General features: G+C 45.6%; 1 protein-coding gene across 1 annotated transcript in view; it reads right to left on the bottom strand.

Annotated features, from left to right (window-relative positions):
• JPH3 (junctophilin 3) overlaps nt 1-12,911 on the bottom strand; it is a 33,059-nt gene that overhangs the window by 1,764 nt on the left and 18,384 nt on the right. The window contains exons 3-4 of the mRNA XM_015822016.1: nt 4,974-5,098; nt 2,042-2,940 (exon numbers count right to left, since the gene is read on the bottom strand). Of these exons, the coding sequence (XP_015677502.1) occupies nt 2,042-2,940; nt 4,974-5,098 (1,024 nt within the window). The remainder of the gene's footprint in view (nt 1-2,041; nt 2,941-4,973; nt 5,099-12,911) is intronic.

Genomic DNA, 12,911 nt, shown 5'->3' with positions numbered 1-12,911 from the left:
TGTTTTTTGTTCTTCCCTTTTTCTTCTAGGTTCTACATTTTGAGATTGGGGAAATTTGAACAAGCCAAAGCCAGATTTGACATTCCCCAGGGCCATCACCTGAGGGCTAAAAGCCCAACTCACATCAAAGTGGGTGCCTTTCCTGAGTAGGACTAAAACAGGGTCTTCAAACTTGGCCCTTTTATGACTTGTGGACTTCAACTCCCAAAATTCCTCAGCCAGCGTGCCTGGCTGAGGAATTCTGGGAGTTGAAATCTACAAGTCATAAAAGGGCCACGTTTGAAGACCCCTGGACTAAAAGGATATGCTGGCTAGTTGATTTGGCTGTATATAAACTGAATAAATAAATAAACCACCAGACAAGTTGCAAAGTAAACACAAGGGGCAGTTTACACTTGGCACAAACTCAAAGAGAAGTTCAGCAGTCATTCCAAAAGGCTTTCCCTGCAAAGGGGCTGGGGGCCCATGACTGGCTAATACTCATTGGATAAAGAAGGGTGTGACATTGCTCCATCATTCCCCCCTTTGGTTCAGCAACTCCAGGAAGAATATCTATCACTAACCTTCTATAAGCTTCATACCTCTTTGTCCCCTAAGTTTCAGCACTTTCCCATGTCCCACAGCCATGGAAAAGGAAAGCCACCCCATAGGGTCTGATCCTGACCAGAGTCTAACAAATTCCCTGGACAGAGGTTATATTCACACCTGACTGGTCTTGCACAGTATGGGAACTCCATCAGATAAAGCAAATGAGGTTTAGCATGATTTGACATTCATATATAGACAAAACCTGGGTTTCCAACACATCCCAACTTTGCTTAGCCATCAACCCATTGTAGCTGAAAGATCCTCAGGCCACACAGAGATCTATGATTTGACCATTGGCAGAGGAACAAGGGCTGCTGGGAGATCTCGTTGCTCAGTAAACCAAGGCAATCCTTTCAATTATATCAAAGGCTTTCTCAGATCACAAGCCCCTGCTAAGAATATTGTATAGTACAGGGGTAGGCAACCTCGGCTCTTTTATGACTCATGGACTTCAACTCCCAGAATTCCTGAGTCAGCATAGCTGACTCAGGAATTCTGGGAGTTGAAGTCCATGAGTCATAAAAGAGCCGAGGTTGCCTACCCCTGGTATAGTACTACCTGTTCTAAGAAAACCGCTTCATTTATTTATTTTTCTTAACAAAATCAAAAAAGGAGGGGGACGAGGAGCATTCTCAATTTGCTTACTTTGCATGGTAGACAAGAATTTGTAAAACTCGTGTTCAACAGTCTTTGTTTTTAAATTAGACTTTCCGAATTGGTTGATGATTGAAAACATAGACAAATAAACTAGCACTGAACAAGGACACCACTGAGTGGAGGGCAAACCTGCTTGCTTCCAATATTTCTTTTACGAGAACGATCGTGGGGGATGACTTGAAAGTTATTCATTCCATCCCAGACTGTCAACAAACCACATTCTGTCTTGGTTCCTTGTGGGATGCAAATACAAGCAACCTCACCTGTCCAAGAACTGTCCATTCCGTTGCTAAGCAGAGATGTGGAGGGTTTTAAGCTGGAATTGATAGTTTCAAGGGAGCTGATTATTGTCCCCTAGACACATGAATGGATGACACTGCTCTCAGCTTGCCTGCCCCTACACCGCCCCAAAGGTGGCTGATACCTCTGTTCCCTTGTCACGCTTCTAAAATTCCACACAACAAGGCTCATTGTGAACCACAGCAGAGGCCACGCTGTAATAAAGGCTGCCAAAACCTCTGATTGGATGGTCCTTATTTTAGTTAGGTAACACTATTTGATTTGAGTAGAAAGTCAGAAGATAAATTCAATTAAAAATTAAAAATAGAAACGTAGTGAGAAAAGGCACCAGTAATTGCAAGCACTGCATGCCAGTGAGTGCTCACATATCCCAGGCACACTTTGTATGCGTGCAGAGCCCACCGTCCCTCAAGTGGTCTGCTCATCACAGCCAGGGCCATCATCGTCACTACTTATGAAGTCTCACAGACCAGCCCATCCAGAGTGCTCCACTTACCGCGCTGGATTTGAGCTCATCTCCATTTTCCGCCTCTGATTCTAGTGCAACAGGTAAGGATTTCTGTGGTGGAGAGCAAGTTAAGTCCCACCTCAACAGCCGGGGTTCACCTTTATCCCCGAACCTCAGGCTCTCTAGTTTCTGCACTGCTGGCTCACCAGAAGATGCCGGCCTGACGTTCTCCTTGTTCTGGCAGGTTGACCTCAGCCTCTGGACACCAAAGGCCCGCTCTTCCCCAGGATGTTCTTCAGCCAGGTTCTTGCTGAGACCCATTTTGCCGTGATGCCTTTTTTGGGACTGTATCTCTTGCATGTAAGCGTCCATCCTCATGAGGGGCTTCATCTCCATCTCGTAATTGCTCAGCTTCTCCTCATCCAGCTCCGTGAGCTTGTGGCTCCCCGAGCCGTGGTGGTGTGGGCGGTGATAAGTCCACGAAACCACGGTTGGAGGGTCTGCCCACCTCTCCCGTGGTTTGTGATTGGCGGTAGCATGCTTGTGCCCACTACTCCGGCCTCGATGGTCTTCCAACTGGCCACTGCGCAAGACCCCGCTTCTCATCCCATGAGGCCCGCCCTCCTTGTCTTCGCCCCAGCTGTTCGGCCTCATGAACTCCCTACTGCGTCCCTCCAACAACATCTGGATTTCCCCACCCCTCTCCTCGTCCATGGAGAGCTGCCTGGAGAAGTGGGCATTCTTGTTCCGACAGGAAGGACCCAGCGGTGGGGACGAGGAGGGGCTGGCAGGGAAGCTTTGCAGAGGGCTGTCATCAGGCGTGAGATCCGAAGGTGTCGTTCCTTTCCTGTAGAGTTCTGGGCTTTCCTGCTGCAGGGGAGTCCCAGTAGAGAGGACCTCGATCTCATCGCTTGAATGCTGGTGCTTTGGCCTTTGACACTCAAGCCCTAGAAGGCGAACAAGAAGCAGAAGATGAGCAAAACAAGGTGGCCGTTCCACAAGGACCTCCTTCCTGTTATCGGTACAGGAGGGGGCAGGAGAATACCTACCCATGTTCTATGTCAAGCAGAGATCTTAGGAACTGATGCAAAGAGAGCTAGCCTGTTGTACAAATACAACTAAGTGTCCTGAGACAGCTTCAAGACTACCAGTTTAATGGCCTCACTCGTTTTCATGAAACGCTCTCACCAAAAGTTTCCCTGAATATAATACACAATCATCACTGCATTTCTCCAAGGGAAGGAGGGAATCCAATCTTAATTGTTGAATCGTTATAAAAAGTGTAGACTCTTGAGTTTAGCTTAGCCCTTGGTAGCTTCACACACACTTTCAAATGAGTTTTTTTTAAGACCAGTAAGAAAATAGTTTGCCACTGCTGTTTTCCAGGATTCGAATATTTACTTTTTGGCCTGCAGTCACTTCTGGATATCCTCCTGGCCTTCTTTCCAAGTATTAAACAGGTCCAACCCTGCCTATTTTTTCCAAAATTACTTAAGGTCCTGTATGGGCTACCATCTTCTGCACGGCATTTCACAAAAGGATGTGTGTGCTTTCTCCAGAACTTCCTCTAGAAAATAAATTAATAAGTAATTAAAGTGACATTTCTGCCACATTCTTCAAATTGTCTTGGCAAATAAATGGGGGGGGGGAAGATGTCTACTAAAAAGCAAAAGCAAAATAAGTGGAAATGAAAACACTGAAACTGTTAAGCATACGTGGTACTTGAAAAGATGGTAGGCCACTAAAACGTGACGAAGACAAAAGAAGACTCTTGTATCCATTGGTTTTACTCATTCATAGCACTTGGCACACATTTCCAGTGAAGATCAAAAGAGTTGGGTAACACCTTTTCCAAATAACAAATTGTATTCAAAGGCATTGCAAGCTACACTCACTTCACGAGACGCATCAGACACCCATCAAAAGCAGGCAGAGTTTCAGTCTCGTCATCACAACCACGATCTTGACTTTTTTGATCTTCACTCTGTGGTCACTCCTGAACACATCCTTCAAAAATTCAAATTCCAGTACATTCTGGTATTGGCAGTTTAAGGAATAAATCCCCTCCGTCGGAAAACCAGCCCTGTTTGCAAGTAAAGGTCCCAAGAGTGAAGCATTTTCTAGATGTTGCTTGTTTGGGTAGATTATGTACGTATCTACAATCCACACCCACAGCTAACCACAATGCGAAATGTCTTGCCAAAGTCTCCATAGCCCAAAGAACCCTGGATTAAAATTACTTAAAGCTTCCATTTTTCACTAAGTTAGCAAAAGCCTTCAACTCAGTGCAAAGACTAGCATTGTTTGTTGTGGCAGACGTGTATTAATTAGTGGGTTGCTTAAAGAAGGCAGCTTACATCTTTTCTTCCATCCTATTTTTGGCCCTGCCCAAGAAGACAGAGAGACACGCGCACAGAGCTAAGGCAGACCTTTATAGCAAAGCCTCTGCAGATCCCTGTTAGTGACTCCCTGCAAGCCTGTTGTTTGGATTATGTCTCCAAACGCTGTTTATTAGAGCTTGTGCTGATTTGGGCTGCTGTTTTTGATGTGGGCTGCTCCATTCCAAAGGAATGAATTTTGGCACCGTTATTTCAGCTTCTCCTTTTGTAGGTTTATGTTTTAATGCCCACGACTCTCAATCTCCCCGAGTGCAGAAAATTAGGTTGTACATAAATGGGCAATTACTAATGAATCATATCAGATCCACTAGATTCCTTTTTGCTCTCAGCAGTGGCCGGCTACAGCCTCATCCACCTTGCTGCTCCAATGATTATCATGGGGGAGATGTACCCTGTTCCTAAAAATAAAATAAAAACACAGCCAACAGGGAATCAAGATGGTGAGCACTCTACATCCCAAATGGAGAAACCAGGAGGAATCCACAAAACGTGGATGGCCCTGCCTCCCTAGCCTAGCGGTGGGGACAGGAGAAAAGAAGCAAAGTCCGAGGTTCTGCAGAGGCTCTCCAGATTGTACTGACCGTTTTCTCGGTGCTGGAAGGAAGGTGAAAAGTCTTTGGCAGTGATCCTAGCAACCCGCGCTTCCTCCTGAGATTTCTGTGCTGCTGACACGGCGGCATCGGCCTTCGCCCGCGAGTGGGAGGTCCTGTGGAAGACGGAAAGACAAAGGTATGAATGGTTATGGCCTTTGGCTTGGGTAGATGAGCAGATATCTGAACAGGGAAAGGAGGACATCAACAACTGGAAAGGAAGACAACGGGCAGAAAGGAGAACACACAAACTATTGGACTCTTTTGGCAAAAATCACAGCGAAGAAATGAACTTAGGCCTGCGTATCGGTGAAGTTACTTTTTCCAGCACAAATTTAATCGCAACACTTTTCCAGCAAATTTGATCGTCAAGAACATACGCTAATGATAATGTAGAATCAACAAGAAGACACTTTCCACATTTCACCCAAAGAACAGAAGAGGAGTGGTGGGCTCTGCAGACTAACTAAAGGAATTGGATCAAAGCCAATGGCTGGAATCAGGAAATAAGTGAAATAACGTAAATTGAGGCTGTTGAGTCCATCAGCAGATGAGGGAAAAGAAAGAAACAGGCAGGTTATAAGATCACAATGCAGATGATTGAATCACTATTGTTGGGAAAGATTGAGGGCAAGAGAAGAAGGGGACGACAGAGAATGAGGGGGCTGGATGGAGTCACTGAAGCTGTAGGCGTGAGCTTAAATGGACTCCAGAAGATGGGTGAGGACAGGAAGGCCTGGAGGAACGTTGTCCATGGGATTGTGATGGGTCGGACACGACTTCGCAACTAACAACAACAACAACACATGAAAACAGTTCAAAATTTAACAAATTACTCAAAAAGCTGGACATTTGATTTTAAGGCTAGGGCTGCTGGATGGAGGATAGCAGGACAAGGATCCGGTTTGCCAGATTTACTCCCTGAGCCCGCAACTTATCTGGCTGGTTCAGCTCAGAAGCCCTAGCATTCAGCCTCCAGCCCCTATCTTGACCTTCCAATCAAGTCCCTGAAACTCATTTGCAGGAAGGTCCTGATGGGCAAGGCAACTAGAACAGAGGTCCCCAACCTTTTGGGCACCAGGGACCGGTTCCATGGAGAGAGTTTTTTCCACGGACCAGAGGGTGCGTGGTTTTGTGTGCTGCCTGCATCCTGCAGATGGGCCTTTCCTTGTTTGTGCGGACCAGTTGCTGGCATGGCGCAGCCTGGTAGTGGTCCACGGATCTGGGGTTGGGGACCCCTGATCTAGAAGATTGGCCTAACGCATGAAAAATAAGGTTGTAATCCTTCAACCTGACACACACCTGTTTTTCTACAGGCAGCAGTTTCTGTAGCCATGAGAGAATATCCAGGGCTACAGTCTCCCCTTATGCTCCAAAATGCGACTGGCCCATCGCACATGAAATGTCGGATATGTGGGATTTTTTTCTAGATATATTAATCAGCCCCTCTGATAAAAATGAGCATCATGTACTATTCATACCGGTTCCATCTTTACTACAGCTGGATGATCCTTCCCAAGGCAAATTATATAATGTACGCCTGCAGGCTAAAATTAATTTGTTTTCACTTGTAATGTGTCAGTAGCAACACAATTATTTCTCCTCAAGGTAAAGACACACTGGCACTGGAGCCAAACGATTGGATGTCATTAGCAAGCATCTGTTAGATTCTACAGGAAGTCCTCGTTGAGCGGCTGTCCCATTGAGCGACTGTTTGCAGAGATGATGTGCATGAAAAAGCAAGCTGCCAAATATTTGTGGTGGGAAAGGAATGTAAACATAGGATCCTTTTGCAAAAGGAATACATTACATCAGTGTTTCTCAGCCTTGACAACTTTAAGGTGGGTGGACTTCAACTCCCAGAATTCCCCAGCCAGCAAATGTTGATCTTCCTCCTTACTGGGAACCTCAAAAAGTGCTGCATCCTATGACACCCCTCTCCAAAATGGGCCACTAGAATTAATCTTTGCTTTCAATGACCCAAAGATGCTTTTCCAAAAGGACAACTGGACGTTTTTTTGTATTTTTCTTTGAAAACGTTTTCCTTCTCATCCAAGAAGCTCCTTCAGTTCTGGATGAGAAGCTTCTTCAGCTTCTTGGATGGGAAGTAAAACGTTTACAAAGGAAAAAAAATCGAGGAAATCCAGCTGCCTTTTGGGGGAGAAAAGCACCATTGGGACCACCAGGACTGGGAACATTGAGCATCTCCATAGAGGCTTTGCTTTCAATGGAGCTTCAGAGAAAAAAAAAGCCATCAAGCAGAAGAGGCTTCCACCCACCAGCTGCTCTAGGTATCTTTGTGGTCCAACCTTTGGTGGGTCCAACCTTTGGTGGGCCAATCTGGGCAACCCTTCCCCTTTGAAGGACCTCTGTGTGATGCCAGGCAGTTACTATAGAGATGGGACGGGAGAGGCAAAAGGGCGGGAATTCCTGCTAGAAGCAAAGGCACAAAATCCTCTCTTTTCCTAGAGAGCTCTCTTGGAAACAAAGCCACCGAAGGCGAGAGGGAAGGGAGAGGAGGAGAGAAGCCCACAGTGGGGGAGGTTTTACCTCCAAATTTAGATTGCTTAGAGGCACAGAATCTGGATGCTTGGGAGGAGGGATGGGAAGGCAAAGCAGGCTCAGGATCAGAGAGACCCACGACCAGGGTTGCTCCCCCAAAGGAGCAAACGACAAGAGGAAAGCCCTCCCAAAGACGATCAGGCCACCTTCAGGAGCGCTGCTGGTGGGTGCTTCTCTGCGCAGCCATCAGCCAGTTTATGATCAGGATCCCCAGCCAGGAGCTCTTCTCCAGCTTCAGGGGCATCGTCTCTGTCTCTCTCTGGAAGCAGTCCATGGAGAAAGGTAGCCTGATCATCCTGGCCTTTGGTGCAAGAAGACTGGCGGGAGATAAATTATTTATTGACACTGCAGATGTTGGCTTCTGTCTGCAGACTTAAGGAGCCATCCATGCAGGAAGAGGAAGAATGCAGGAAGGGTGCCCTGTTTGTTGGGGGGGGGGGAGGGCAAAGGAAGGAGACAGCAGCTGTTGGTTTCTATGGCCTTGCTTGGGAAACATCAGAGACCCTTTTTCGCATCAGTATTCTGTGATTCAGAATTGTTAGTCCCTCTAGCCTTGCCTTTTCGGCCATTGTAGAGTACGGTCTGGTTCAGGAAGCATTTCAAACCATAGTTCCTTTCACAATGGATTGTTGAATATGCCACAACTATCTGGATTTACACGATATTAAGCTAGAAAGTAATACACCAAGCTTACAAAGAGCTAGATTCATGAAGGCTACTATGTCCTGTATTAATCTCATTTCCTCAACCAGCAATAGTTTACCTGGAAGCACATCATATGTTCCTGACTAACAATAGTTGGCTGGTTCATCTATAAGATAATGACATAGACCATGAAATACAAACATGGTTGGCTAGGTTTTAAATAGCACACGGAGTCAAAAGTCAACAAATCATGAGCCAGATCAGTATGATATGGAACCCCAACCAAGAGTTGAGTTCAGCCATGATTTGTTGATTTGTTGACTTTTTGACTATTGTAACATCAATCAATGCCAAAAGGAAGCAACATTACAAGATACAGCATTACTTATGAACCAGACGAGTGACTCCCACTGGTCACTGTAACTACATGGGCCTATAGACCTCAGAAGGCATGTCAGGAAAGGGGGAAAAAAGAATTGAAATAATATTCTAAAATTGTAGGCATTGGAACCGGCAGCCTTCCTGCCCTGAGGATGCTCCAGCTGCATCATTAGGAGGGAGGGGCTTTGAGATTTCCATCCATGCAGTTTAGTTTCCACCTTCTCAAAAATGGCCACTGTCTGGTAAGTCCCCCCCCCCATCTCCAAAATTTCACCTTTAACTACATTTATGACTTCAGCTGTACATCTCCACCCCAGGCCACCCCAACGATGCCCTTGACGTGATGGCCCGTTGCCTGGAGGCCGTAAGGGTCTGGATGGGGAGGAACAGACTCAGGCTCAACCCTTCCAAGACCGAGTGGCTGTGGCTGCCGGCGCCTCGGCATAGTCAGCTGACTCCATCGCTGACTATAGGGGGAGAAATTTTGGCTCCCTCGGAGAGGGTACGCAATCTGGGGGTCCTCCTGGATTCACGGCTGACACTGGAAGACCAGTTGTCGGCCGTGACCAGGGGGGCGTTTTATCAGGTACGCCTGATACACCAGTTGCGGCCTTTTCTGGACCGGGACGCCTTGCGCACTGTCACCCATGCCCTCGTCACCTCCCGCCTGGACTACTGTAATGCTCTCTACATGGGGCTCCCCTTGAGGAGCACCCGGAGGCTCCAACTGGTCCAGAATGCGGCCGCACGGGCGGTGTTGGGAGGGACTCGTCGCTCCCATGTAACACCGCTGCTGCGCGAGCTGCACTGGTTGCCGGTAGCCTTCCGGGTGCGCTTCAAGGTGCTGGTCATCATCTTCAAAGCGCTCCATGGCATCGGACCTGGATATCTCCGAGACCGCCTTCTGCCGCAGATTACCTCCCATCGGCCGGTACGCTCCCACAGAGNTAAATAAATAAATAAATAAATAAATAAAATCCGATTCTCAGCAGATTGCCATCAGCATCTAATCAATAATTTATTAAACTAGTAATCAAATATCAGGTTGTGGAAGTAAACCATTAGCCAGCGCCATTAACTTTCTGTAGACAATTTCCAACTCTCGTACATCATCACCTCCGTGCTATTCCCTGCTCGCTCCCTGGAACGTGGCCCTTAGCTGGATCTCTAATTGGGAAAGGAAAAGCAGCTAATGCAACCTCTGGCATGACACAAACATCTGCTCTGGCACTCTGAAACCAGACAGGAAAGCAAGTGCCCTGAATTACAAACAGCAAAGGCCTGGCTTCTTGGTTGACAATTGACTTGTCTTAATTGATGCTACAGAGGCAGGCTGGAGAGCATGCAAAGCAGCTCAGCTGCCAGATGGCTCTTTCAGAAGAAGATGCTCCCAGATATCCAGAGTTTTCTCCCCCATCTTTACCAGAATCTACCTCCTAGCACTTGTAACATCAGCTGTAATGATCCACTTATGGGATTCACTGGTACAAGATGGAGGGATTCTCCTCCAACCTATGTTAGACAAATCAACAAAGGATAAGGATAAAGATAGGAACAGGCAACATCTGAGACAGCCTCTTTCTTAGTTGTTGGGGACCTGCTGTGCACCACTGCCTCTCCTGGGCATCTAGGAAGTCCCTGTGAAGAATCCTATGGTTCCCAATGGCAGGAGTGGAGGAATTTTGTTGGCTATGTTGCCACAGGGCAGTTTGGATCTGGGGTGAGACTCTTCTGGTCTCTCAGAGCATCCATGCCATTCATAGTGGACTTTCACTTAGGACATACTGGGTCCTTCTCAAGATCCCCAGCAATGGGATAGCAGCCCCTTTCTTTCCAACCAACGTGCATTTCCTGCTCATTCGTGAAACAAGAATAGATCAAATACATATTTCATCTCCCATTTTTGAATTTTAACATCAAGCCTGCATTGTTAGTCACAGTGGAAGAAGGAAATGAAGTCTATGCTGTTTGATTAGGTTAGATCAGTGTTTCTCAACCTGAGCAAAATTTAAGACATGTGAACTTCAACTCCCAGAATTTTGGGAGTTGAAGTTCACACTCCTTAAAATTGCCAAGGTTGAGAAGCATTGGTTTAGACGGTTGTATCTTTTCTTGAAGGTGAAATTAAATATGAATTAAAGAAAATGACGTATGTAACTCAGAGAAAAGGTGTGCGGGGCTGTGCTGCAAATTCTTTTGACTTTCAGCTCAGGATGAGTCACCTGTATGTGCTCAGCATAAGACAAAGCAACATTTAGGAGACGTGGAGCGATGGGGGACATCACTCCACCTCCATCTAAAAGGTAATACGGAATCTGTCTGGGTTCCTTCCGTCAGAGTATATGAAAAATATGTGCCCATGTGTGTTTCATTTGGGTGCAAGCGTTTTTAAACCCAGCTTGAGAGCCTTAACAGGGGCATCAGGTTGAGTTAAGAACCTGTCCGCATAGGTAGCTTTTTCCCCAAGGTGCACAATGGGTGGTCTCTATTCACATCTGTTAAGCAAAAATGTATGTTCATATCACAGTGACGTTCCTCTGAAGCACATGTTCACCAGGAGATGTAAGTGGGCTTCACAATACAAGGAGCTGGTTTTGGGTTATTTCACGATGACAGCTCTGCCATGCAAAACCTGTGTACCAAATATGTCTATATTGGTTATTTACAGATTGCAACTTAATTAACATCTGGAGAGGGACTTGCAATTCCCACCATCTGTCACTTCTAATGGAACACTATCAAGGGCATCAAAGAAGTGACTGATTAAGACAAGGCAGGCAGGAAAAATTATACACAGGAAATGTCTGGAGGGACAGGAAATCAAGCCTTGAGGGTTATCTGCAAGGACTCTCTTTTTCATCTGCACTCGCTTTTTACACATTATCAGATGCTAACAAGGAGAGGCTCATGGATTAAATCAAGCTGGGTAGATCTTTCTCTGGATCTACTGCTTTCTTTTCCATTGTTATTTCCCAGAGTGGACTAGAGCAATATGTTTTATAGAGCTATTGTAGAATCAGATCTGCAGGGCTGATGTAAATGTTTGGGATTGAGAACTGACATGTGAATCCTTAGAAAAATACAGGAATTGCATATACCCTCCCACACTGTGCCAATTTTTATGCAAAACCCATCCTACTTGGGTTGTATGGTCCAAATTACTGCAAAGACTCCAAATACATTGGAAACTTCTTTCAGTACAGATCTTTAGCTCCCCAACCCAAGACCACCAACATGCTAAGCCTGAGCACTTCACTTTGGCTCTCTATGTTATATGTGGTTGACAAATAATGACTTCTAGATTAGTAAGTCAACTACACCCAGCCAACTGCAGTTTCATTAATAAACTATAGCTAAACAAGGATAGTCTTGCAAGGAGTGTGGGTGATCATTATCTATGAAGCCCTTCATGGCACAGGTCTAGATATCTGTGGGACCATCTGTCTCAAGCGTATCTTCTCATCCAACAATATCTGACAGGGTTGGTGTGCTCCATGTCCCCAAAAAATTACTTCTACCACCAGGAGAAGAAACTGAAATAGGAGGACAGAAACATGTCTACAAAATCAGTGCCCAAGTCAAGTAGAGGTTCAGGCCATCATCTTCATCATGGGGTAAAAGGTCTTCGGTGTAAAGAACAGCCATGCTGGATGCTTTTCAAGAGAGGTAGCAATGATTTTGTAGACATGTTTCTGTCCTCCTATTTCGGGTTTCTTCTTCTGGTGGTAGAAATAATTTTTGGGACATGGAGCATACCAATCCTGTCAGGTATTGTTGGATGAGCAGAGACACTTGGAGACAGATGGTCCCACAGATATCCAGACTTTTGCCATGAAAGGATTTATACTGTAGATAATGACCACCAGCCTCTTATAACATTTTAGGAGTCTAGAACCCATTATCTTTTTTTCCAACAGGAAAAAATATATGAATTATTGACATCTGCACCTTCTGCTCCTCAGCAAATAGTGAATGGCCACAACCTAGCATGAAGTGCTAATTGGGTCATGATCTACTAGCCTGTATCATTCATGGCCTACGTTACCTTCTATGTTCTAACCGGCAAGGCTCTGGTGCCTGTAAAGGCACAATGTTTTCCTTACCATGAGCAATTCTGTATTACTGTTTGTTGCATCTGGAGGCCTGCAGTTTGGAGTGTTGGATGAATCTGATATGGGCAGATTCTGAAATAATTTGATCAGAATTTAGTCATCTCCTGGCTTTTATGCTTTCCAAATGTTCAAATACAGCTTTGGAGTTGCAAAACAGATCAAAATACCCTTTAAAAAAAAAGTTTGAGAGAACAGAGAGTGAAAATATGTTTCTAAATCTGTACTTAAA

Source organism: Protobothrops mucrosquamatus, unplaced genomic scaffold (genome assembly GCF_001527695.2).
Source record: "Protobothrops mucrosquamatus isolate PMUCROS unplaced genomic scaffold, P.Mucros_1.0 scaffold1445, whole genome shotgun sequence".
In the NCBI taxonomy this organism is placed as follows: Eukaryota; Metazoa; Chordata; class Lepidosauria; order Squamata; family Viperidae; genus Protobothrops; species Protobothrops mucrosquamatus.
The sequence above is the reverse complement of the archived record's forward strand: the minus strand, read 5'-3'. Positions and strand labels throughout refer to the sequence as shown.